The sequence below is a fragment of the Grampus griseus genome (assembly GCF_964374135.1).
Source record: "Grampus griseus genome assembly, chromosome: 8".
Lineage (NCBI taxonomy): Eukaryota > Metazoa > Chordata > Mammalia > Artiodactyla > Delphinidae > Grampus > Grampus griseus.
In genome coordinates this window covers 71,042,282-71,065,356 of record NC_139002.1, presented here as the reverse complement: position 1 = coordinate 71,065,356, position 23,075 = coordinate 71,042,282, and the positions used below count along the sequence as shown (strand labels likewise).

The following is a 23,075-nucleotide window of genomic DNA, read 5'->3' as shown; positions in this document are numbered from 1 at the left end:
GCCATTGTGGAAAGGGACTGACTTGACTGGGAGTTAATAGGTGCTTCCCATGCTCAGTGGCATTGTTGGTGGAAATGGCAATTACTGAATTATAAGAATAAATAATAAATTAGAATATACAGTCATACCTTTTTTATTTTTATTTTTTAATAAATTTATTTATTTTTATTTTTGGCTGTGTTGGGTCTTTGTTGCTACGTGTGGGCTTTCTCTGGTTGTGGAGAGTGGGGGCTACTCTTCGTTGCGGTGCGCGGGCTTCTCATTGCGGTGGCTTCTCTTGTTGCAGAGCACAAGCTCTAGGCACGTGGGCTTCAGTAGTTGTGGCGCGCAGGCTCAGTAGTCATGGCTCATGGGCTCTAGAGCACAGACTCAGTAGTTGTGGTGCACAGGCTTAGTTGCACCGCGGCATGTGGGATCTTCCTGGACCAGGGCTCGAACCCTTGTCCCCTGCATTGGCAGGCAGATTCTTAACCACCGTGCCACCAGGGAAGTCCCATAACCTTTTTTATTGAGCTTCATTTTATTGTGCTTCACAGCTATTGCACTTTTTACAAATTGAATGTTGGTGGCAACCCTGCATAGTCAGATGATGGTTAGCATTTTTTTAGCAATAAAGTATTTTTAATTAAGGTATATACGTTGTTTTTTTAGGCATAATGCTATTGCACACTTAATATACTACAGTAGTGTATAAACGTAAGTTTTATATGGACTGGGAAACCAAAAATTCATGTGACTCGCTTTATTGTGATATTTGATTTACTGCAGTGGTCTGGAACCAAACCCATAATATATGTGAAGTTTGCCTAATATTCAAAACTGAGTAAAACCAGGTGTTATAAACTCCATATATTCAAGAATATAGAGGAAAACATGAACATTATAGGACAAGACATGGAAAACTTATATTGAATGTCTGGAGATGAAAAATACAGTATTTGAGATGAAAAGTACTCTGGATTAGTACTGTTTTGCAATAGCAACAGATTAGATATTATAGAAGAAAAGACTAGTGAACTTGATGACATAACAATGAAACTGTCCAAAATGAAATACATAGAAAAAAGACTATCAGTGCTGTGGAACATCAAATGGCCTCATATATGCAACTGGAGCCCCAGGAGGAGAAGGAAGGGAAGAAAAATATATTTGAAGAAGTAATGGCTGAAATTTTTCCAGATTTGAGGAAGACTCTGAACTCAGGTACCTTATGAAGCTTGGTAAACCCCAAGTAAAAGAAATGTGGAGAAAACTAACTAAACACCTAGTTTATAAATCACTATTATTTAGATAGGAGTAAAGGAACTAACTAGTCTAATATCCTTTGAGTTCAGAGCAAAGGCAAGTAAATTGTAATTAAGCATATCAGATAATTTTGACATTTGTAATGGATACAACTATGTTTCCTGAGAACCTATCCTATGTCTGGATAGAGATGAAAGTGCATTGCACCATAGATGTGCCAGATTACTTATTTCCTACCAAGACAAACAAACAAACAAAACAACAGAATAAAGCTAGGGTATCCCTACATTATCAAGTGACTTATTTTAGCTGATAGTTTAGTAGAAAAAGGGCCTGGGATTTGGAGCCCAATAAACTATAATTCAAATTTTGTCCCTCCACGTATGACTTTGGACAGTCATTTTATCACTCTAACTGCTTCTTCCTTTGTAAATTTAGAATACTACTGCCCAGCCTCATAGAGTTATTGGTAGTTAAATGAGCTAATATTTGTGAAAACGTCTAGCATGGTGTTAGTACATAAAGGTTCCTCTGTGCATGTTATTTTCGTTTTCTCTTTCTAATCCTCCTTCCTGAGTACTGTTTTCTGGCATCCCTTTTTGTTCCCTCTTAAACAGTGACCATTAGTACTGGGAGAGACCTTAGAGATCAGCTAGAATCAGACCCTTTTTTCTATAGATGAAGAAATCGAGCCCAGAGAGGTCACATGTTTGCCGCAGGGGAGAAAGTTCAGTTTCCAAGCTCTACTGTGTGTTTTAAACAATAACATTAAAAGCAAGTTCTCTGTGTCTTCTCAGAAGCAAAACAGGAGTTAACATTTGATGACAATTTATTTTAAACACAATAATGCAGATTTTGAAACTGAACATTTAAATGAATATGCTCATATTACAATTAAATTTCTAGAATGATGGAAGTGTTGTTAAGGGTGTTTTATGGCAGGATAAATGAAACAAAATAAAGGTGAGGAGCTTAGCTTTCAAGCTCCTGCTAAAACCAGAGTTACAAGCCAGGTATTTGAATACTGTGCTCAGTATAGAAAAACAGGCATCTTAAAATAGACATTCTGTAAATATATGTAGCAAAGAATATAAAGAGACATCACTTTAGACATGAAAAATAAATTGTATATAGCATGGTATGTAAAACATAATTATAATGTGTGCTTGCTCTTTGCAAAAATTAATTTTAAACATAAATAGAGACCAGAATATAGACCATGAAGAGTGCCCACACCCAGGAAGCCACATAGAAGCCATGCTGTGGCATGCGGCTCCCTGGGCAAAGGCCCAGAAGAGCAGAGGAAGGCTTTGTGTTTCCATTTTTAAAGTACTTGCTATTGTTTGATTTAAAATATATATTAAAAAATTAGTGGCAGAGCCTATTTATAGTTCCAGGAACTTTTCAGAGAGAATAACACAGAAGCACTACAGAGCTACTGAAATTTTAAATAATTCTTTGTAAATGCCCTAGGTTAATTTAGATCCCTGAAAACACATTAGGAAATTAAGCTGTAATGTGAGCTAATTCAGATTTTAATTTGGCAAAAAGAATGATCCAACTACACAGTTAATGTAAATAGAAACATAACACAGGGAAATTAATGAGGTTTCCTTCTGATGAATCTTCAAGGAGGTAGATCATTAGCTTCTTTTGTTATTATTGCAGGAGAATGTGGCATTGTCTCTGAGGTATAAAATAACTGTGGCTTACTAAGTGATAACATGCTTCATTTAAAAATAAATAATTATTTATGGTAAACTTGTAGGATGAAGCAGCAGCACAGCCGCTGAATCTCTCATCCCGACCCAAGACAGCTGAGCCTGTAAAGTCTCCAACATCTCCCACCCAAAGCCTCTTTCCAGCCAGCAAAACCAGCCCTGTCAATCTGCCTAACAAAAGCAGCATCCCCAGCCCCATTGGAGGAAGCTTGGGAAGAGGATCCTCTTTAGGTAAATGGAAATGTCAACACCAGGAAGAGACTTATGAATTAGGTAAAAGAAAGCAAAACATGTTTACTGATGACTGATTCTTGTTTCCAAAGTGTTCCTTAGTCCAAGAAAAAAAAAAGTGAAAGTAAATAAAGTAAAAGTAAAATCTTTTCTGCTGAAGCATAACCCAGTTATAGTGTCTTGGGTGACTAGAACTTTTAGAAAAGGTTATAATATAAATCCTGCTGGGATGGGTTCTTCAGATGATGATGAGTTAGATCCAACACTCACAGACAGAAATTTCTGTGTTTGGTCAGTGCTTTGCTGCTGAAGCAACTCTAGGCAGATTAAGAGTGAACATGAACCCTCCAAGGGCCTAAAGGAAGCTGGCCTAAAAGCTGCCTGCCAAAAGTCCAAAATTTATTTGACATTTTATATTTTCTTTGTAAAATGTTTGTGAATTTTACATCTTACCCCATATCAGTTTTGCATTGAAGCAAATATGAATGACACACTTGATTGCCATCATATGAAATAAAGTTAATGTCTAGTAAGATATGTCATAGTGATCCTCTGCCTCCTTACATTCTCTGATGTATTGCCAGGTATCTCTAGGGATATTCATACCCAGGTATGAGAAGTATAGAGAAAAAAATGGGATTTGGCATCAGGCAGACTTGGACTGAGAGAGAACTTTTACTTACTAGTTATGTGACCCTGTGAAAAGTATTTAATATTTTTGAACTCAGTTTCCTAATATCTGGAAGGGAAATATTATTACCTAGCTCATAGGTTGTTATGAGAATTAAAAGAGAAAAAATATATAAAGTGCCTAACATGGCATCTGGCACCCAGAAGGCATGCAGTTTAAAAAGACTGGACAACCGAACAGCAACACATTTACATATGCATGTGGAATGAGACAGCAATTGCGAAAGCACGAAAGCATGTAGTAGCAGACAGCCAAATAAATATGAACATTATTGTTACTATGCTCTATAAGTCTCTTAATTTTCAAATAAAGACACAAAATTTCAAAGGCATTAAGGACTAGAACTAGCATTTCTTCACCATATTACCTTCCTTGTGTTGTTGAATCCTATAGCCTGAATTGCTTCCTGTAATAAATAAAATAATGTGTAAGTGTAGCCATTTACAATTTAAAAAACCATTTTGCCTATCTTATCTCATTTGATTTTACACAATAATCCAATGAGTTCGGTAGTGTATTATTATTACTCTCATTGTATAATAAATTGTGGTCTTACAGTTAAAATGACTTGCCCACAGCCATGTAGGTATTAATTAGCAGAGTCAAAACTAGAATCCAGGTCCTCTGACATATAACTCAGTGCTCTTTTTATAAACTCACAGTTGGAATATATGCTGAGCTATGCTGAATCTAAGTGAATCTTCTGATGATGAGATGTAAATCTTCCTCATTGAAATTGGGGACATTAGGATCTATACAGCAGCCTATTCTCTTTTTGAGTTAGGATGCCTCTTTCAGGGGCCCAGAGGTTTTCACTCCAAGTCAGTGGGATTGCTGTGGGAAAGAGAAATGAATCATTTCCAGCATGATTGCTGAATTGTTGAAAGTCGTGAGATGAGGGGGAAAAAAAGCCAACATGAGGATAAATAATAGGCTTGATCTTGAAATGGCCCTCCTATAATCCACTTCTGAATTTTGTTTGGAAAGCATTTGTCTTCTGTACTGAGCATTGTGAGGGCAAAGACGACTGTTTCACAGGCCCTGCTCTTATGGGAGTTTATACCTCAGCAGAGCGTATTCTTTAGATCGTGAGCTAGAAATGAGCTGAAGTAATAGCACTCTTGTCCAGACAATACTGGATAGAATTTTTTTTTTAATCAGAAAAGCTTCAGAGCAAAAGATATGGGTTTTCTATATCCTAAAAAGTGGCTGTTTAACTTTCTAGAACTTTTCCATAGATAGTGTTGGTGATATTTTCTAAACTCAAGTACATACACACATGCACTGCACACACATAGACGTGTGATGTGAGCTTGATTATAGTCTGATTTCCTCTGTCCCTTCTGTCTCTGTGAGGTGTGTGCACACACACACAGATACACACACACACACACACACACATGCATGTGCTATGAAATGCTCATACCAGGATACATGCAAGCTGATCTCATTAAACTTTACCACAGCAGCTGAAATCTATCAGTCAGCAAGCAATTGCCTTCTTTTTGCCTAAAATTGGAAAGCCTCATCTAAAGTATTAATTTTAACCTACAGTAAAATGCAAGATATGGAGGAAAATTAGTTTAATTTTGAATTTTGTCCTTCTGTGTTGCATGGAATATAATGAAAGTAAATGTTTTCACTTTATTTGAAGCTGTATACTTATGTGAAATCCATTCCCACACATACAGCCTTACTATCACGAAGACAGGGAACTGAGAACAGTGGGTGTTCCAGTTGGGGGTAGGAAATGGGTTGTCATTCTCTTAGTAAATAACTGAGGCAGCATGATGAGTAGAATGCTTCATTAACCAGCCAGTGATTGGGGAACAGAGAGTGCGGTATGTTCCTTCCCACCCCTTCTCTCCTGCAGTGGACATATGAACACACAGATACAGATATCTGCTAAAGGACACATGTAGCCTCACAGATTTTTTTTGGCTGGGCCAGAAACAACTTTCCTGTATTAGCACACCAGATATAATGGTCAGCCTGCACAGATGTCTCTGCACCCATCCCCACCCCTTTCTTCACCACTACTGCCCCACTAATTGTTAGATATATCCAGAATATATATATATATATATATATATATATATATATATATATATATATATATATATATATGAATCTAGGAACCTTCATCTGTGAGGAGTTGTGTTGACAGAACCCAGATAAACTGAAACGCTTGTCCTCCGAGGGCTAAAAAAACCCCAGCACAGCTCGTTACCCTGGATTTCTGTGCTGTATTGCAGTTTTCTTAATAGCAAATGTGTCTCTTCCTTCTTCAGAGAATGTGGTATTATACAGGGGAGTGGGTAGTAGCAGTATTTTTTAAGAGTCTAACCTTACAAGCCTCTAATAATGCATCCTGTATATGCAGATATCCTGTCCAGTCTCAACTCCCCTGCCCTGTTTGGGGATCAGGATACGGTGATGAAAGCTATTCAGGAGGCTCGGAAGATGCGCGAACAGATCCAGCGGGAGCAACAGCAGCAACAGCCGCATGGTGTTGATGGGAAACTGTCTACCATGAATAATATGGGGCTGAACAACTGCAGGAATGAAAAGGTAAAACTTGCTTCCCTCCTTCTCTGGCTCTGCTAGACCCATTGACTCATTTTTATCTGGCTCTTTCCAGGCTCCCAGGCATCAAACTGCAGCCAAAGATTTGGGGTCCTAGCTTGAGGGCTTTCTTGCATCACACTTAATCATTAGTGCTGATTAACAAATACACCCTTTCCCACTTAGTGTGGGTCGCCTCCCAGGTACCCAGCCAGGCACCCAACCTACCTGTCTATTGGTGTTTATCTGTCCCATTCCAAAAGATTTAGAAATATCTTATAATAAAGGGGATGTATGAGGTTACAAGACTATCAGAATATTTAAAAAGGAAGAAGCATATATGCTCACAGTGAAGGCTAATACATTACCATGACTCATCATTCAGTCTATTACTAAGCTTCCTATCTGCCTGGGCAAAATAGAAAACAAAGCAACTTACAAAATGCATTCATTTATTTTTTGATTCAACAAATTATTCATCGAGTGCTTATTCTGTAATAGACACTGTTCTAGACACCGGAGATACAACAGTGAACAAATCAGACAAAAATCTCTGTTCTTATAGAGCTTACATTCTAATAGGGGAACACAGATGAGGAAATAATAAACAGTTAAATACATAATGAGTAATGTCAATAACATCAGGAGGTGACTCAATGCCATGAGAAAAATGGAAGCAAGTTAAGGGAATAGGGAGTTACAGGATTGTTCTTTTAAATAGGTTGGTAGGGACTCTGTGGAAGTGTTACGGAGTAGAAAGATCTGAAGGAACCCCTGTGCAGGCCACATGAAGAGCATCCAGGCAGTGGGAACAATAAGCTTAGAAGCTCTTAGAGTGTAGGACCAGCAACAAGGAGGCCAGCGTGGCAAGAGCAGCTTGAGGGAAGGGAGAGCAGTGGGACGTGAAGTAAAGTGATAGCCTGGGGTAGAGTGTGTTAGACCTGTAGGCCTTGGAAAGGCTTTGTGTTTCACCTGAGTCCTATGGGAATTCCTAGACTGGTTTTGTCCAGGGCATTGACATGATCTGATTTACATATAAAAGGATCATTCTGCCTAATGTGCAAGAACAGACTGCAGGAGGTTAAGAATGGAAATAGGCAGACCAGTTGAGAGACTGTTGTCATACACTGGGTGAAAAATTCTGATTATTTGATGAATGAATGATCCTTGCCATTCCTTGGCTTGTCTCTGCATCGCTCCAGTTTCTGCCTCCCTCTTCACACGGCTATCTTCCCTCTGTGTGTGTCCCCCTGTCTCCAAATCTCCCTCTTCTTATAAGGACATCAGTCATTGGATTTAGGATCCACCCTAATCCAGTGTGACCTTATTTTAACTTGATTATATCTGCAAAGACCCCATTTCCTGTAGATAAATAGACAGATTATATAAATATATAATATGTTAAATTAATCATTATTTGCCTCCTCCCTCCTCCACCTTGATTGATCTCTTGGCGGGAGGTTCACACCAGGTAAGAGAGAAACTGTCTGGGGGAATGGTGGGTCTTTTGGTGTTGGTTAAGCCATAAACTTTTATATATTGGGGACCTGCTATGCACATGCCAGTCACCGGATCTGCTCAATCCCTTAGGTGCCCCACTTCCCATTAAGTGCTCCATCTTTGGCAGTGGGCTCACAGAGCAGAGCCCCTCTTTAAGAACTGCCTCAGTAGATGGTTACATATACAGTAAGGTTTCAGGACCACAAGAAAAGAAAAGCCTTGCCCCCAAACCTTTTCTACCACTCTGATACTAGAGATAAACACAGTCAATCTTTTGACCTAAGACACTATACTATACTCAGTGAGCACCATGAAATAGTAACATATTTAATCTTAATGTGAATAACTGTAAGATATTTTTTGGGGACCTAGATAGGTAAACACATTTTGGCATAGGGATACTGGGTGGGAAATTGGGTTAAAAGCAAGAGAATGGGTACATGCACCAGAGACCATCTCCTACCTTATAGTTTTGTCAATGGTTAATCCTAAAATAATATGAGAAGGATGTTAGTGATTTGTTTAACTGAGTCTTTTAAAATGTATGAGTTTTCAAATGACAGTAGTATATGCTTACTGAAAATTCTAATAATACAGACAGATACATGGTCAAAAGCTAATTACCCTCCTCACCCCGTTAACTATCGTAATGATTCAGAAGTTTTCTTTGCATATGCAAGAAAGTATTAATGAGTTTAAAACTATATATTCTCACTTGCAATGGTAGGCACCGAGTTGTCACTTACCAGCTGTGTGATATTTGGTAAGTTGAATAACTTCTCTGAATGTCAAGTTCTTCATCTGTAATGTGAGGGTAGTAATCTGGGTTACAATGAAATAAGATATATGTGAATATACCTAGCAAAGCTCCTGGTACAGAGTAGGCACTTTCTTATGTTTCCCATAACTTGTAGACTAAACTATGGGTGATCTTTGAATATATAGAACAAATGTACTATTTTGTCACAGATATGAGCTCCTCACATAATAATGGAAGGGTCAGCAGAAGGAAACAGAGTTAGATTTTTCAGAAGTTGGCATGTTGACCAACTCACATAGTTAAACTCCTTTCTAACTGAGATGATGCACAAAACTATGGCAACTTCAGATTTATTAAGTTAGATCACGGTTTCTCAGCCTCAGCATTATTGGCGTTTTTGGCTGGAGAATTCTTTGTCATGGGTGGCTAATCTGGCCTCTACTCATTAGATGCCAGTAGTAGCACCACTCCTTTTGTGACAACCGAAAATGTCTCCAGACATTGCTAAATGTCCCCTATTGGGGGAGGGAGGACAAAATTACCCCTAGTTGAAAAATCACTGGACTAAATAAATATATTTAGAATTAATACATTTCAGAAACTTTATTCCACAAAAAACCAAGTTATTTTATTTAAATAATCATACTTGTTTTTAAATTATGAAGAATCATTTGCCTTTGATTAATGTTATGAATGAGATATTTCTTTGAAAAATGCATCTAGAAATTTTTGTTTGGAATATTAACATAGAGAATATTTAAAGCAGAATGTGTATATGCCATTTAGCTTGGGGGGAAAATAAGAAATAAATTCCATATTGTTGCAGCAACTGTGCCTTTCAGTGAAGCTCCCCCGTCACATTCAGCAGGCTTAGACTAGCGGCATCCTGATAGGTTTGCACTAAACCTAGGAGTAAATTGACACTGGACATCCCTTGCTTCCTGCAGTGACTCTCTCTCTCTGTCTGACACAGTGACCCTATATGGTTGAATTTATATCATTGGTTGAAGTTCAAGCTTAAGACTCTATTAACTTCAAATACTACAGGTTAATTTTAAGTATTTCTCATTGACTTTTTAAAATTCATATGGAGGAAAGAAGTCTGAGGCTCCAGAATAATAACACCTGAATTTGTGTTGGAAGCCATGAGAGAGAGATGAGAGATTAGGTTAAGGTGGAAAAATAATAATAATGAATCTAAACTTGTCCTGAAACATATCACACTGAATGTAATTGAGCTCCTGAAGATAAGTGGCAAAGTGGCTTCTACAGAATCAGAAAACCCTGGTTTCCCTGTTGAAGGGAGTTGTTGTCTCAGTAGATGACTTTATTGGGGTTGAATTTGGGGCACCAGAAAAGTCCATTATATTCAGGGATGTTGTGCTCACAAGTTCTCCTTTACATGATCTCCCTCCCAAATAATGTCGCTCTTTTGAATGTATATTTTTGGATGTGTAGGCTTTGTTTAGTTTCTAGACCCAGTATGTATCTATCCTTGTTTGCTAGGTTTGTTGCAGCCAGAAGAGTAAATTAAGAACAATGTTAAAGGGCTCCTGTGATAGTCGATTTGGCTCTCTTATAATCAAAATATCCATCTTAATTTTATGAGGTTTCAGAAGACACTACTTTTTCTTCTGAGAATCATATTTTCTTCTGAGATCAAAGAGGGTAAATATATAACGTGCAATAAGATTGGTAAAATGGATTGTGGCAAAGTCAGTTTAACTGTCTTCAGAATTGTCCTCTTTGGAATTACCTCAGTTTCCTTAAATGTAAGGATCCATAAATTAGATTTCTGAATTTATTCTTGTAAACCATAATACGGTTTTAGAGATTTTTTCTCAGTGCTTCTGTCATGACACCTTGTAATTTATAAAGCATATATAGCTCATCACGCTCCTATTTGGACATTTTTTTACAAATGAGCATGTCACAGATTTGAGTTCCCTGAGAAGCAGACTGTGAGATGGAGATTAACGAGCAGGTTTATTGAGGGGGGTGCTCTTTCTGATTGCCACCTGTAGAAGGGAAAGGATGAAAGCAGAATAGGACTGTGATGCAGTCTTAACCAAAGCCTTAGCCAACCTCATATGAAGCTTTGAGATGGCCATGGCCATGCAGAATTGTCCCAAGTTGGATGGAGGGGGTGAACTTTTATACACTTGTATCAACCAGTCATTGGATGAGGGTTACCCTGGGAAGGGGACATAACCTTAGGTGATGTGACTCTCTTTAGTTGAGGCAGTGCCGAAGAGGGCCAAGAGCTAAGGGTGAGCAACAACGTTCCCTGCAGCTGAGGAAATAAATCAGTCCTGAAGGGGTATCTGGGCAATGCATCACAATGTCCATTGTAGAGTTGTTTTTGTGACATTTACTAGCATTAGATGTATATAAAACATGCTTTGTATGTTTCATAACTGAGGGGAAACATTTACTACACAGGCATAGGGGTGCTTATGTCTTTATGACACATACAGAATCACATATATGTCCATATGGATACATGTTTACCCATGGCGTATTTCACTTTATTGGGTAAACCCCTATTTTGACACTTTAAAATGAAACATTGTTGACTTGATCAGCCAGAACGGCACCAATGGAGTTGTTCTGGTTGGCTGTGTCACCGGATATTTAGGGTCTGTTAAATATATAGATTGTAGGGACAATAGACTGTAACGGCGCCTTGGGAACTGTTATGCTCCATCATTTCAACACAGCTGCTGTGCATGGATCATGAGTGTCTTGCTAGCCGAAGTCTAAGGTACTTCCCTGGGTTTTAACTTTCCACAGCAAGAACACCAACCACCTCCCATAGTACCAGGGCAATTAGGTCATATTATAGGCTAATTGCTTGCCAAATTTTGTTGTTTGACATCTCTAAGACAGAATTTCAGTCAGAACAATACACTGCAGAATTTTAGATAGGCAGCTTCCAAATGTCCTTAGAGCTAAGCTAAGCGCATCTGGCGAGAAGAGAGGCAAGGCAGGGTGGGCCTTCTTAGTGTTAAAGTGCGTCTTGTAACTTTTCTGACTTCCCTGATGTTTGAATGCTGACTCGGTGATTGGTTAGAGCACTTTCCTGCATAGGTATTTTGTAACTTAGGTATCTGGTTATTTTGGTCATCTTAGTAACCTTGAGGAGCCAGAAAACTGATTACCTACTGATCAGAGTTGCTCATAAATAGGCCGATTACACATTATATATGTGGCCTGAGCTGCTGTTCCCTTCATCTTCTGCGAATCTCTTAAGAAAAATTCTTGACCTTATCGGATGTCAAAATGAGCTACCATGAACACTATTATCACACTCTATCTGCCTCTGAAGTATATTTGTGGGATTAAAACTGTAGAGTGAAAGAACTGGAGGGGATATAACATTTGACCTGGTCCAATAGCTTCAATTCACAGACAGGAAAACTGAGACCTAAAGAAAGAAAATGACTTACCCATGTTCACATAGTGGATTCATGTCAGAGCAGGAATTAAATCTCAGCTTTCCTAATTCTTAATCAATGATATTTCTATTTATAGAACAGTATTAAATTCATTTACTAATTTTCTATGAGATCTTTAAGCTTATTACATACAGAAGTACTTTTTACATTTGCAACACAAAACCTTTGATGGAATAAGACAGGGTAAAAATAAACAGAAACAGTGAAGCAGAAAAGCACTGAGACCCCTGCTTCCTGTATACTTTTCACCTTATGTCTGGGTAGGGCATTCTTCCCTACCATGATGTCCATTGGTTGTGGCTCTGGAAAGATATCAGTCAGAAAACAGAAGATCACATGATGCTAGTACAGACAAAGAGACAGAAGAGGTGGCTAGACCAGGAGCAGTAATAGAATTAGAGGCCACATGGTGTATTGGAAAGAGCATGGGTTTTGGGCTTAGTTAATCCTGTGTCTCAGTTTCTAGGATTAATTTTGGAAGCAGCCTGTCCTGTTTTCTAACAGTGTTATTTAAATAAGTTACTTAACCTCTGTGAGTCTCAATGAACATACCTATAAAATGGAGATAATTATCCTTTCCTTGAAGGATCATTTTGAGGGAAAACATATGTAGAGCACATATCTGGCACAGGAGGTGCTCCATTAATATTAGGTCCTTTTCCACTTTAGAACCTCAGACAGGTGGTCAAACCTGTTGTTAACTTTATTAAATTTTCACTCTTTGACACTCTCCAAAGGCGAATGGATTAACCTACTGCTCCTTGGAGCCAAAATGTCTTAAGATAGAGTAGAAGGTTGGTTAGAAGCTAACAGGCACCTTCTTACAAACTCAAGAAGTTTTCTTTTTCACTCTTAAAGTAACTGGTGGTTACTTTAACTACTTTAACTAGTTACTTGCTAGGATCTGCTCATAGCCAACATGATAATGTTCAGATTTTATATTAGTGTGCTAGGGAGCTTTTGCTCCTACTAATTTAATACATACTTTAATATATTTCCAGAAAAATCAGAATTTCAGTCTATGACTTTTGAGAATACTTAACCTGATTCTTGATAACTATATGCATTTCTCATGCCAAAATTATATTTTTTCAATCAAGTAAATAGGAAAATAATAATCCGGTCACTAAGGCACATTGTAAACTTGTTCCTGTTTGTTCAAGAAAGCAGTTGTTCATTTTTTACAAGTGTAGATTCTTGCTTCTCACCCATACTTTGCAAAAACATCAGAATAGTACATCAGTATTACACTGATGTAATACTGCCCCCTTTTATTGGAAATGAAAAACAGACTAGACGTCTTCTGCTTCACACTGTCAGTTGCCACAGCTCCTTGTTACTTATACAATTGATTCAGATATTCATTGTTGCATGACAGGATAAGTTCAGACAGGAGATCAATATAGCTGTACAACAATAAGTGAAAGGGGATTGTGAGCAAATTATTTAGCAAAGTGTGTTTGGAATAAATGAGTTTCTTATATAGCACACAAACTAGTGAGGTTATTTACTCCAAAGGAGTACATAGTATTGATTAATCAGGACGGTAATTTTTGTGAGCAGTTGACTAACATGTTCAGTTGTGCTTTTGTGTATGTCAACTTATTCCCAAGATATTGACAGCTTGTACTATGAGCAGTTTCGGCATATTAGAGATTTTACAGTAAGGGAACAAATTCTAATTATAGCATCCTCTTTTGCAAAGCAGAGCAATAGTTGGGTTTTTTTGGGGTTTTTTTGTTTTTTTTTTTACGGTACGCGGGCCTCTCACTGATGTGGCCTCTCCCGTTGCGGAGCACAGGCTCCGCATGCGCAGGCTCAGCGGCCATGGCTCACGGGCCCAGCAGCTCCGCGGCATGTGGGATCTTCCCAGACCGGGGCACGAACCTGTGTCCCCTGCATCGGCAGGCGGACTCTAAACCACTGCGCCACCAGGGAAGCCCAATAGTTGGGTTTTTAAAAAATTTATTCAGTTAATTTATTTATTTTTGGCTGCGTAGGGTCTTCATTGCTGCACGCGGGCTTTCTCTAGTTGTGGTGAGCGGGGGCTGCTCTTTGTTGTGGTGCGTGGGCTTCTCACTGTGGTGGCTTCTCTTGTTGTGGAGCATGGACTCTAGGCGTGCGTGCTTCAGTAGTTGTGGCGCATGGGCTTAGTTGCTCTGTGGAATGTGGGATCCTCCTGGACCAGGGCTTGAACCTGTGTCCCCTGCATTGGCAGGCAGATTCTTAACCACTGTACCACCAGGCAAGTCCCAATAGTTGGTTTTTAAAAAAAAGTTTATGTAGTACTTTTCACATCCTGACAAGAAACATTTTTGTAGTGCTTCTATGGTTCAAAAATATTATCACAGGGGCTTCCCTGGTGGCGCAGTGGTTGAGAGTCTGCCTGCCGATGCAGGGGACGCGGGTTCGTGCCCCGGTCCGGGAAGGTCCCACATGCCGCGGAGCGGCTGGGCCCGTGAGCCATGGCCGCTGAGCCTGTGCGTCTGGAGCCTGTGCTCCGCAATGGGAGAGGCCACAACAGTAAGAGGCCCACGTACTGCAAAAAAAAAATATTATCACATATGTTCTCTCTCTTGAACCTTTCCAAATTCAGGGATATAGATAATATTGTCCTTGTTTTGCAGATTAGGGACCTAACACCTGCTCTAGATCACTTTGCTCCATCATTACCTCTCTATCGTCTCATTTGTTCCCTACATCTCTGTGAGATTGACAGGGCAATTTTAGTTAAAATCTAAAACAAGACATACATCTGAGTTTCAAACATCAATTTCAATGAAGTGAATGCTAAAAACCACGAGATAAAGAAGTCTATCTAGATATATATGCTTCATGTGTATTTCTTGTAAAGGAGTAACTAACTATATGTATACTTGTGATAGTGTTTTTCTAAAACAGCATACAAAGGTCAAAAATGCCATAAATTAGGAAAAAAATGTAAGTTTTATTAGTGTTAGACTTTACATTTGAACCAATAACATTGAACAACTAAACAGTGCTGTATGTAGACTCCTGGCTATCATTAAGTTCAATGTTATTGTTAAGTTCCTTTTATTTTTGTTGTCAGGGTTATTTGATTGGTTGCCTAGCTACTAGTTTAAGACCGAATTCATAAAAAACAACAACAAACTTGTTTGGCTCTTCTCTTCTCCGCAGGTTAAATGGAATGAATGGTGAGAATTTATCTCAGTTTAAAAGGTTCAAGATACTTTCTAGGGTTGGGGTGGGGGGAGAAGTAAATATAAGACTTTTAGTTTTGTTTACAACAAATGTTTTAAATCAAAAGGCCATGTCCAATAAAGACGTAGACGTCGAGAATGGACTTGAGGACACGGGGAGGGGAAGGGGTAAGATGGGACAAAGTGAGAGAGTGGCATGGACATACATACACTACCAAATGTAAAACAGATAGCTAGTGGGAAGCAGCAGCATAGCCCAGGGAGATCAGCTCCGTGCTTTGCGACCACCTAGAGGGGTGGGATAGGGAGGGTGGGAGGGAGATGAAAGAGGGAGGGGATTTGGGGATATATGTATATGAATAGCTGATTCACTTTGTGATATAGCAGAAACTAACACACCATTGTAAAGCAAGATTTTTTAAAAAATGGCCATGTCCAGTTAAAGGATCTCCCAGTGAAAGGGTTAAAATTTGACACATCACAGTTAATAATTTTGCGTAAAGAGTTGTTGGTTTGGGTATGTATGGAGCACATTTATTAATAATAAGAATGTTATAGCCCTAACCTCCCACTATGGCAAGTACTTTCTAATCCTTAATCCTTCTAGATCTAATCTCTTAGTCCTTCTAGATCAGCTATTTTCAACTTTTTTTTTTTTTTTTGTGGTACGCAGGCCTCTAACTGTCGTGGCCTCTCCCGTTGCGGAGCACAGGCTCCAGACGCGCAGGCTCAGCGGCCATGGCTTACGGGCCCAGCTGCTCCGCGGCATGTGGGATCTTCCCGGACCGGGGCACAAACCCGTGTCCCCTGCATCGGCAGGTGGACTCTCAACCACTGCGCCACCAGGGAAGCCCCTATTTTCAACTTTTTTGATCCCAGGGCCCCTTTACACACACACACACACACACAGACACACACACACACACACACACATATTTATATATATATATAAGTGTTTATAATATATATTAAAACTTAAAAATTATTTATTCATTTAAAAATCATAATAAAACCATTAGATGTTAATATAAATAACATTTTTTAGTATTAAGTATATTTTTCAAAATAACAAAATAGTAAGAAGAATGGCTTTGTTTTAGCTTTTTGCAAATCTCTCTAATGTCTGGCTTAGTAGTAGATAAGCTTGATTCTTATTTCTGCTTCTGAATTCAGTCTGTTGCTTTCCCTCAAAGCCATGTAACTTTCTTTCTTTCTCCTTCCTTTCTTTCTTTCTTTCAACATCTTTCTTGGAGTATAATTGCTTTACAGTGGTGTGTTAGTTTCTACTTTACAACAGAGTGAATCAGCTATACATATACACATATCCCCATATCTCCTCCCTCTTGCGTCTCCCTCCCACCCTCCCTATCCCACCCCTCTAGGTGGTCACAAAGCATGGAGCTGATCTCCCTGGGCTATGCAGCTGCTTCCCACTAGCTATCTATTTTACATTTGGTAGTATATATAAGTCCATGCCACTCTCTCACTTCGTACCAGCTTACCCTTCCCCCCCCCACCCCGTGTCCTCAAGTCTCTTCTCTAAGTCTGTGTCTTTATTCCTGTCCTGCCCCTAGGTTCTTCAGAACCATTTTACTTTTTTTTTTTTTTTAGATTCCATATGTATGTTTTAGCATACAGTATTTGTTTTTCTCTTTCTGACTTACTTCACTCTGTATGACAGACTCTAGGTACATCCACCTCACTACAAATAACTCAATTTCGTTTCTTTTTTATGGCTGAGTTATATTGCATTGTATACATGTGCCACATCTTCTTTATCCATTCATCTATCAGTGGACACTCAGGTTGCTTCCATGTCCTGGCTATTGTAAATAGAGCTGCAATGAACTTGTGGTACATGACTCTTTTTGAATTATAGTTTTCTCAGGCTATATGCCCAGTAGTGGGATTGCTGGGTCGTATGGGTGTTCTATTTTTACTTTTTTAAGGAACCTCCATTTTGTTCTCCGTAGTGGCTGTATCTATTTACATTCCCACCAATAGTGCAAGAGGGTTCCCTTTTCTCCACACCCTCTCCAGCATTGTTTATGCATATTTTGATGATGGCCATTCTGACTGGTGTGAGGTGATACCTCATTGTAGTTTTGATTTGCATTTCTCTAATGATTAGTGATGTTGCACATCCTTTCATATGTTTGTTGGCAATCTGTATATCTTTTTGGGGAAATGTCTGTTTAGGTCTTTGGCCCATTTTTGGATTGGGTTGTTTGTTTTTTTGATACTGAGCTGCATGAGCTGCTTGTAAATTTTGGAGATTAATCCTTTGTCTGTTGCTTCATTTGCAAATATTTTTTCCCATTCTGAGGGTTGTCTTTTCATCTTGTTTATGGTTTCCTTTGATATGCAAAAGCTTTTAAGTTTTCATTAGGTCCCATTTGTTTATTTTTGTTTTTATTTCCATTTCTCTAGGAGGGGGGTCAAAAACGATCTTACTGTGATTTATGTCATAGAGTGTTCTGCCTATGTTTTCCTCTAAGAGTTTTACAGTGTCTGGCCTTACATTTAGATCTTTAATCCATTTTGAGTTTATTTTTGTGTATGGTGTTAGGGAGTGTTCTAATTTCATTCTTTTACATGTAGCTGTCCAGTTTTCCCAGCACCAGTTTTTGAAGAAGTTGTCTTTTCTCCATTGTATATTCTTGCCTCCTTTTTCAAAAATAAGGTGACCATATGTGTGTGAGTTTATCTCTGGGCTTTCTATCCTGTTCCATTGATCTATATTTCTGTTTTTGTGCCAGTACCATACTGTCTTGGTTACTGTAGCTTTGAAGTATAGTCTGAAGTTTGGGAGCCTGATTCCTCCAGCTCTATTTTTCGTTCTCAAGATTGCTTTGGCTATTCGGGGTCTTTTGTGTTTCCATTCAAATTGTGAACTTTTTTGTTCTAGTTCTGTGAAAAATGCAGTGGTAGTTTGATAGGGACTGCATTGAATCTGTAGATGGCTTTGGGTAGTATAGTCATTTTCACAATGTTGATTCTTCCAATCCAGAAACATGGTATATCTCTCCATCTGTTTGTATCATCTTTAATTTCTTTCATCAGTGTCTTATAGTTTTCTGCATGCAGGTCTTTTGTCTCCTTATATAGGTTTATTCCTAGGTATTTTATTCTTTTTGTTGCAATGATAAATGGGAGTGTTTCCTTAATTTCTCTTTCAGATTTTCATCATTAGTGTATAGGAATGCAAGAGATTTCTAAGCATTAATTTTGTGTCCTGCTACTTTACCAAATTCATTGATTAGCTCTTGTAGTTTTCTGGTAGCATCTTTAGAATTCTCTATGTATAGTATCATGTCATCTGCAAACAGTGACAGCTTTACTTCTTCTTTTCCGATTTGGATTCCTTTTATTTCTTTTTCTTCTCTGATTGTTGTGGCTAAAACTTCCAAAACTATGTTGAATAATAGTGGTGAGAGTGAACAACCTTGTCTTGTTCCTGATCTTAGAGGAAATGGTTTCTGTTTTGCACCATTAAGAACGATGCTGACTGTGGGTTTGTCATATATGGCCTTTATTATGTTGAGGAAATTTCCCTCTATGCCTACTTTCTGCAGGGTTTTTATCATAAATTGGTGTTGAATTTTGTCAAAAGCTTTTTCTGCATCTATTGAGATGATCGTATGGTTTTTCTCCTTCAGTTTGTTAATGTGGTTTATCACATTGATTGATTTGGGTATATTGAAGAATCCTTGCATTCCTGGGATAAACTCCACTTGATCATAGTGTATGATCCTTTTAATGTGCTGTTGGATTCTGTTTGCTAGTATTTTGTTGAGGATTTTTGCATCTGTGTTCATCGGTGATATTGGCCTGTAGTTTTCTTTCTTTGTGACATCTTTGTCTGGTTTTGGTCTCAGGGTGATGGTGGCCTCGTAGAATGAGTTGGGGAGTGTTCCTCCCTCTGCTATATTTTGGAAGAGTTTGAGAAGGATAGGTGTTAGCTCTTCTCTAAATGTTTGATAGAATTCACCTGTGAAGCCAACTGGTCCTGGGCTTTTGTTTGTTGGAAGATTTTTAGTCACAGTCTCAATTTCAGTGCTTGTGATTGGTCTGTTTATATTTTCTAAATCTTCTGGCTTCAATCTTGGAATGTTGTGCTCTTCTAAGCATTTGTCCATTTCTTCCAGGTTGTCCATTTTATTGGCATATAGTTGCTTGTAGTAATCTCTCATGATCCTTTGTATTTCTGCAGTGTCAGTTGTTACTTCTCCTTTTTCATTTCTAATTCTGTTGATTTGAGTCTTCTCCTGTTTTTTCTTGATGAGTCTGGGTAATGGTTTAACAATTTTGTTTATCTTCTCAAAGAGCCAGCTTTTAGTTTTATTGATCTTTGCTATTGTTTCCTTCATTTCTTTTTCATTTATTTCTGATCTGATCTTTATGGTTTCTTTCCTTCTGCCAACTTTGGGGTTTTCTTGTTCTTTTTCTCTAATTGCTTTAGGTGTAAGGTTAGGTTGTTTATTTGAGATGTTTCTTCTTTCTTGAGGTAGGATTGTATTGCTATAAACTTCCCTCTTAGAACTGGTTTTTCTGCATCCCATAAGTTTTGGGTTGTCATGTTTTGATTGTCATTTTTTTCTAGGTATTGTTTGATTTCCTCTTTGATTTATTCAGTGATCTCTTGGTTATTAAGTAGTGTATTGTTTAGCCTCCATGTGTTTGTATTTTTTACAGTTTTTTTCCTGTAATTGATATCTAGTCTGATAGCATTGTGGTTGGAAAAGATACTTGATACAATTTCAATTTTCTGAAATTTACCATGGCTTGATTTGTGACCCAGGATATGATGTATCCTGGAGAATGTTCCATGAGCACTTGAGAAGAAAGTCTATTCTGTTGTTTTTGAATGGAATGTCCTATAAATATCAATTAAGTCCATCTTGTTTAATGTGTCATTTAAAGCTTGTGTTTCCTTATTTATTTTCATTTTGGATGATCTGTCGATTGGTGAAAGTGGGGTGTTAAAGTTCCTACTATGATTGTGTTACTGTCGATTTCCCCTTTTATGGCTGTTAGCATTTGGCTTATGTATTGAGGTACTCCTATGTTGGGTGCATAAATATTTACAACTGTTATATCTTCTTCTTGGATTGATCCCTTTATCATTATGTAGTATCCTTCTTTGTCTCTTGTTAATAGTCTTTTTTTAAAGTCTATTTTGTCTGATATGAGAATTGCCACTCCAGCTTTCTTTTGATTTCCATTTGCATGGAATATCTTTTTCCATTCCCTCACTTTCAGTCTGTGTGTGTCCCTAGGTCTGAAGTGGGTCTCTTGTAGACAGCATATATACAGGTCTTGTTTTTGTAGCCATTCAGCCAGTCTCTGTCTTTTGGTTGGAGCATTTAATCCATTTACATTTAAGGTAATTATCAATATGTATGTTCCTATTACCATGTTCTTAACTGTTTTGGGTTTGTTATTATAGGTCTTTTCCTTCTCTTGTGTTTCCTGCCTAGAGAAGTTCCTTTAGCATTTGTTGTAAAGCTGGTTTGGGGTTTCCCTGGTGGTGCAGTGGTTGAGAGTCCATCTGCCAATGCAGGGGACAGGGGTTTGTGCCCCGGTCCAGGAAGATCCCACATGCTGTGGAGCGGCTGGGCCTGTGAGCCATGGCCACTGAGCCTGCGCATCCGGAGCCTGTGCTCCGCAATGGGAGAGGCCACAATAGTGAGAGGCCCGCATACCGCAAAAAAAATAAATAATAAATAAAGCTGGTTTGGTGGTGCCGAATTCTCTTAGCTTTTGCTTGTCTGTAAAGGTTTTAATTTCTCTGTTGAATCTGAATGAAATCCTTGCTGGGTAGAGTAATCTTGGTTGTATGTTTTTCCCTTTCATGTCTTTAAATATGTCTTGCCACTCCCTTCTGGCTTGAAGAGTTTCTGCTGAAAGATCAGCTGGTAACCTTGTGGGGATTCCCTTATATGTTTTTTTTTTTATTTTTCCCTTGCTGCTTTTTATATTTCTTTGTGTTTAATTTTTGAAAGTTTGATTAATATGTGTCTTGGTGTGTTTTTCCTTAGATTTATCCTGTATGGGACTCTCTGTGCTTCCTGGACTTGACTGACTATTTCCTCTCCTATATTAGGGAAGTTTTCAACTATAATCTCTTCATATATTTTCAAATATTTTCTCAGTTTCTGTTTTTTTTTCTCTTTTTCTTCTGGGACCCCTATAATTTGAACGTTGGTGCATTTAATGTTGTCCCAGAGGTCTCTGAGACTCTCCTCAATTCTTTTCATTTTTTTTTCTTTATTCTGCTCTATGGTAGTTATTTCCACTATCTTGACTTCCAGGTCACTTATCCGTTCTGCCTCAGTTATTCTGCTATTGATTTCCTTCTGGGGAATTTTAAATTTCATTCATTGTGTTGTTCATCATTGTTTGTTTGCTCTTTAGTTCTTCTAGTTCCTTGTTAAATGTTCCTTGTATTTTGTCCATTCTGTTTACAAAATTTTGGATCATCTTTACTATCATTACTCTGAGTTCTTTTTCAGATAGATTGCCTATTTCCTCTTCATTTTTTGGTCTGATGGGTTTTTACCTTCCTCCTTCATCTGCTGTGTTTCTCTGTCTTCTCATTTTGCTTAAATTACTGTGTTTGGGGTCTCCTTTTTGCAGGCTGCAGGTTTGTAGTTCCCATTGTTTTTGTGTCTGCCCCCAGTAGCTAAGGTTGGTTCAATGGGTTGTGTAGGCTTCCTGGTGGAGGGAACTGGTGCCTGTGTTCTGGTGGATGAGGCTGGATCTTGTCTTTCTGGTGGGCAGGACCGTGTCTGGTGGTGTATTTTGGGGTGCCTGTGAGCTTATTATGATTTTATGCAGCCTCTCTGCTAATGGTTGGGGTTGTGTTCCTGTCTTACTAGTTGTTTGGCATTGGGTGTCCAGTACTGTAGCTTGCTGATTGTTGAGTGGAGCTGGGTCTTAGCATTGATATGGAGACCTGTGGGACAGCTTTTGCCGTTTGATATTACGTGGAGCCGGGAGGTCTCTGGTGGACCAATGTCCTGAACTCGGCTCTCCCACCTCTGAGACACAGACCTGACACCCGTCCGGAGCACAAAGACCCTGTCAGCCACATGGTTCTTTATTCCAATCCTCCCTCTTCTCCTACTTGGCAGAGTAGCCATTAGGCACTTCATGCAGATGGCTCATTGAAGGCATTCTGTCCCCATCACCTGACGATTAACATGTCCTCAGTTCAGTTGATTGAGCAGAGTCTATTCACAGTACTGAGCAGTGGCAAGATTCAGTAATGTCAGCCATGTAACTTCTGAGAAATTCCGTTGTACACTCATGAAAGAATAAGAATGAAAAAGACAAATAATGTCTTAGTATTATTATGAGACTAGTTTTGGTCTAGTGGACCCTCTAAAAGGGTCTTTGAGCTTGCCAGAGGCATACTTTGAATACATGTTATTCTAGATCATGGAATATATGTACATACAGTGTGTGTTTTAAGTGTATTCCCCTTAACTTTAAGAACAGCCTTCACTGATCAAACATTGTAAACAGATATGATTATTGGTTTTATTCTATTTGAATTGAGCAAAAAGTTAATAAAATTCTATTACTTATATTTATACCTTACCTTTATGTAAAAACAATTTTGGGTGGTTTGCAGTGATACATGTAATAAAAACAAGATAAAAACTAAATAGAAGAAGAGTCAGTGGTATAGACTGTAGCCTATTCTTAAGTGACTTC

At 38.5% G+C, this 23,075-nt stretch overlaps 1 protein-coding gene across 7 annotated transcripts in view; it reads left to right on the top strand.

Annotated features, from left to right (window-relative positions):
• Positions 1–23,075, top strand: part of SOX6 (SRY-box transcription factor 6) — a 624,429-nt gene that overhangs the window by 533,016 nt on the left and 68,338 nt on the right. For all 7 annotated transcript variants that reach the window (XM_082660447.1, XM_082660449.1, XM_082660450.1 and 4 more), the window contains 2 exons: positions 3,014–3,197; positions 6,272–6,459. In XM_082660447.1, the coding sequence (XP_082516573.1) occupies positions 3,014–3,197; positions 6,272–6,459 (372 nt within the window). The remainder of the gene's footprint in view (positions 1–3,013; positions 3,198–6,271; positions 6,460–23,075) is intronic.